The sequence below is a fragment of the Engraulis encrasicolus genome, chromosome 21 (genome assembly GCF_034702125.1).
Source record: "Engraulis encrasicolus isolate BLACKSEA-1 chromosome 21, IST_EnEncr_1.0, whole genome shotgun sequence".
Taxonomy (NCBI): Eukaryota; Metazoa; Chordata; class Actinopteri; order Clupeiformes; family Engraulidae; genus Engraulis; species Engraulis encrasicolus.
Genome location: NC_085877.1, coordinates 4,762,709 through 4,765,208, shown reverse-complemented (window position 1 = coordinate 4,765,208; position 2,500 = coordinate 4,762,709). Strand labels below are relative to the sequence as shown.

The 2,500-nt window shown below is 46.9% G+C and overlaps 1 protein-coding gene across 5 annotated transcripts in view; it reads right to left on the bottom strand.

Moving 5' to 3' along the window:
- Positions 1–2,500, bottom strand: part of LOC134437752 (multiple C2 and transmembrane domain-containing protein 1-like) — a 232,122-nt gene that overhangs the window by 30,811 nt on the left and 198,811 nt on the right. For 3 of the 5 annotated variants that reach the window (XM_063187276.1, XM_063187277.1, XM_063187281.1), the window contains one exon: positions 270–353. The exons of the other annotated variants lie outside the window; for them this stretch is intronic. In XM_063187276.1, the coding sequence (XP_063043346.1) occupies positions 270–353 (84 nt within the window). The remainder of the gene's footprint in view (positions 1–269; positions 354–2,500) is intronic. 5 annotated transcript variants of the gene reach the window in all.

The following is a 2,500-nucleotide window of genomic DNA, read 5'->3' as shown; positions in this document are numbered from 1 at the left end:
GCACAGCCATGCCCCTAACCCCACCACCCACCAGCCAGCACCCCCACCCCCCCTCCACAGTTACACCCATCCCGACAGGAGACGCCTGAAGAGAGCCAACAGGACGAAGCAGGACGTACTGACGGACGGTGGGACTGACGCACGGACGGTGGGACGGAAGGGGACAAGGACGCACGGGATGTGACGCAAAACGTGACATCATCAGCAGAGTTTTGGAAGCAGCGGCAGCATTAGCAGCAGTTACTGTAGCCGTTTTTGTTTTCACTTACCACCATCACGCGAATCCACTCAAAGTGCCAGGAGGCCAACATATCCTCGAGGATATGGCTATCGGGGCGCACAGAACCCGGGACCTTTTGGACCAGAATAGAATAAGGAAGATGGACATTTTAAAGCATGTGGGGGACACAAAAGCAGAGATCATACTGTACAGACCACAGGAGCATGTGTGCATACATGTGTGTAGGTGCGTGAGGTGTGCCTGTGGCACGAACGCTGGCTTTCGGGGCGCACAGAACCCGAAATCTTGTGGACCATATTAGAATAAGACAGATGGACATTTTAAAGCATGTAGCAAGTCCAGAGTTGTAAAAAGTAGATTATCAGTAGAAGGACTCTTACAGATGTAATTACAACACTCGTAGTGTGTTATTACAAAGTTGAAACACCATGTAATATCATACCACTAGTGCTGTAATTACATTTGTGAGAGTACTACTTCTACTTTATACAACTCTCTTGGGGACACAAAGGCAGATCATACTGTGCAGACCGCAGAAGGGACGTGTGCATACATGTGTGTGCGTGCGTGAAGCGTGTCTGTGGCATGTGCACTCGTGAGCCAATGTTCACGACTGCATATCATGCATGCGTGTCTCTGTGAATCTGAGTGCTGTGCACGTACATGATATTTACTGCATGTCCGCAAACTAGCGTGCCCATGACACAGGTGTAGCTTTGTGAGCGCACATACTGTATCTCAGCTGAGAGGATGGACAAAAAAGACTGTACAAATAGGCAGAGGAAATACAAAAAAATGAGACAATAGAACCCCTAAAACACACCATCCACCTGATGCTTTTTGGAGGGAAAAAGAAAAAAAAAACAATGAAGAGCATTTTAGCGTAGGGAAGACAAAGCCCCTGAATGTTTCTCCACTCTCTCTCTCCTCTTGCGCTTCCTTCTGTATTAACCAAACATGATTAAAATGCAGTTCCTTGGAGCATCTCCAAAAGAGAGGCAACAAAAGGCGCCAGGCAAAGTCAAAAGCGTCTTTTACAGTGGGAGCCTTTTCATCTTTCACAGGCAACGGAGAAGAAAAGAACTTAAGGGAGCGGGGCAAACTTTCTCTCTCTCCCTCTCTCTTGTTCGCCTCCACTTTCTTGCTCTCTCTCTCTCTCTCTCTCTCTCTCTCTCTCTCTCTGTCACAAACACACACACACACACACACACACACACACACACACACACACACACACACACACACACACACACACACACACACACACACACAGACACACATACACACGCAGACACACAGTGAAAACCAAACACTCGTGCACACACACACACACAAACGCACAATCAGACACTCAAAGACACTCTCTCACACGCAAACACACTTTTACTATTCACTCAATCTCTATGGCTACACTATTCTCCACCCTTTTTAAAAAAGGAGGGAAACAAGAGAAAAAAAAACCAAACCTTGTTACCTGAGGACACGGCGTAGCAAATCACAAGCTCAATAGCCCCAAAACAAGTTTTTCCGTCACAGCTTTTTAAAGTATTAAAAAATAAATCCCCGGCACACTCTTTTTTAGTCCAATTACATACTAGCACACAGCTATCGGCCCAATCATCCCCTAAAACCCATTGCCGCTTGGCAGGTCTGTTGCGCCATATGCCATCTACAGATAAGAGCGCTGGCTGTGGACCGGCAGATTCCCACAGACATAATTGTGTGTGAATTGGGATCAGATTTTTCTCTTTTTTTTTGGTGTTGTTGCGTGTTGTCTAAAAGCATTTCACGGAGCTAAGAGGTTAGCTGTGTTTTTCCTCTCTAATGTGGCCTCTGATGGAGAGGAAGAGAGCAGCAGGCGACTGTACCAGTGTACGAGCAAGGGCAAAAGTGGATGACTCTGTGTGTGTGTCTGTGTATGTGTATGTGTATGTGTATGTGTATGAGAGAAACAGAGAGAGGATGAATGAAAGAGAGAGAGAAGTGTGAGAGAGGAATGGAGAAATGGAGGGAGAGAGAGAGAGAGAGAGAGAGAGAGAGAGAGAGAGAGAGAGAGAGAGAGAGAGAGAGAGAGAGAGAGAGAGAGAGAGAGAGAGAGAGAGAGAGGGAAAGTGGGAGGTAGGGATGAAGAGACAGAGCATGAGAGAAAGCTTGAGAAAGAGAGAGGGGGAAGGAAAGAGAGAGAGAGATGGGAGAGAGGAATGTACAGATGAGAGGGGGAAGAGATGGAGATAGAGAAAGAGTGAGAAAGAGAGGAAG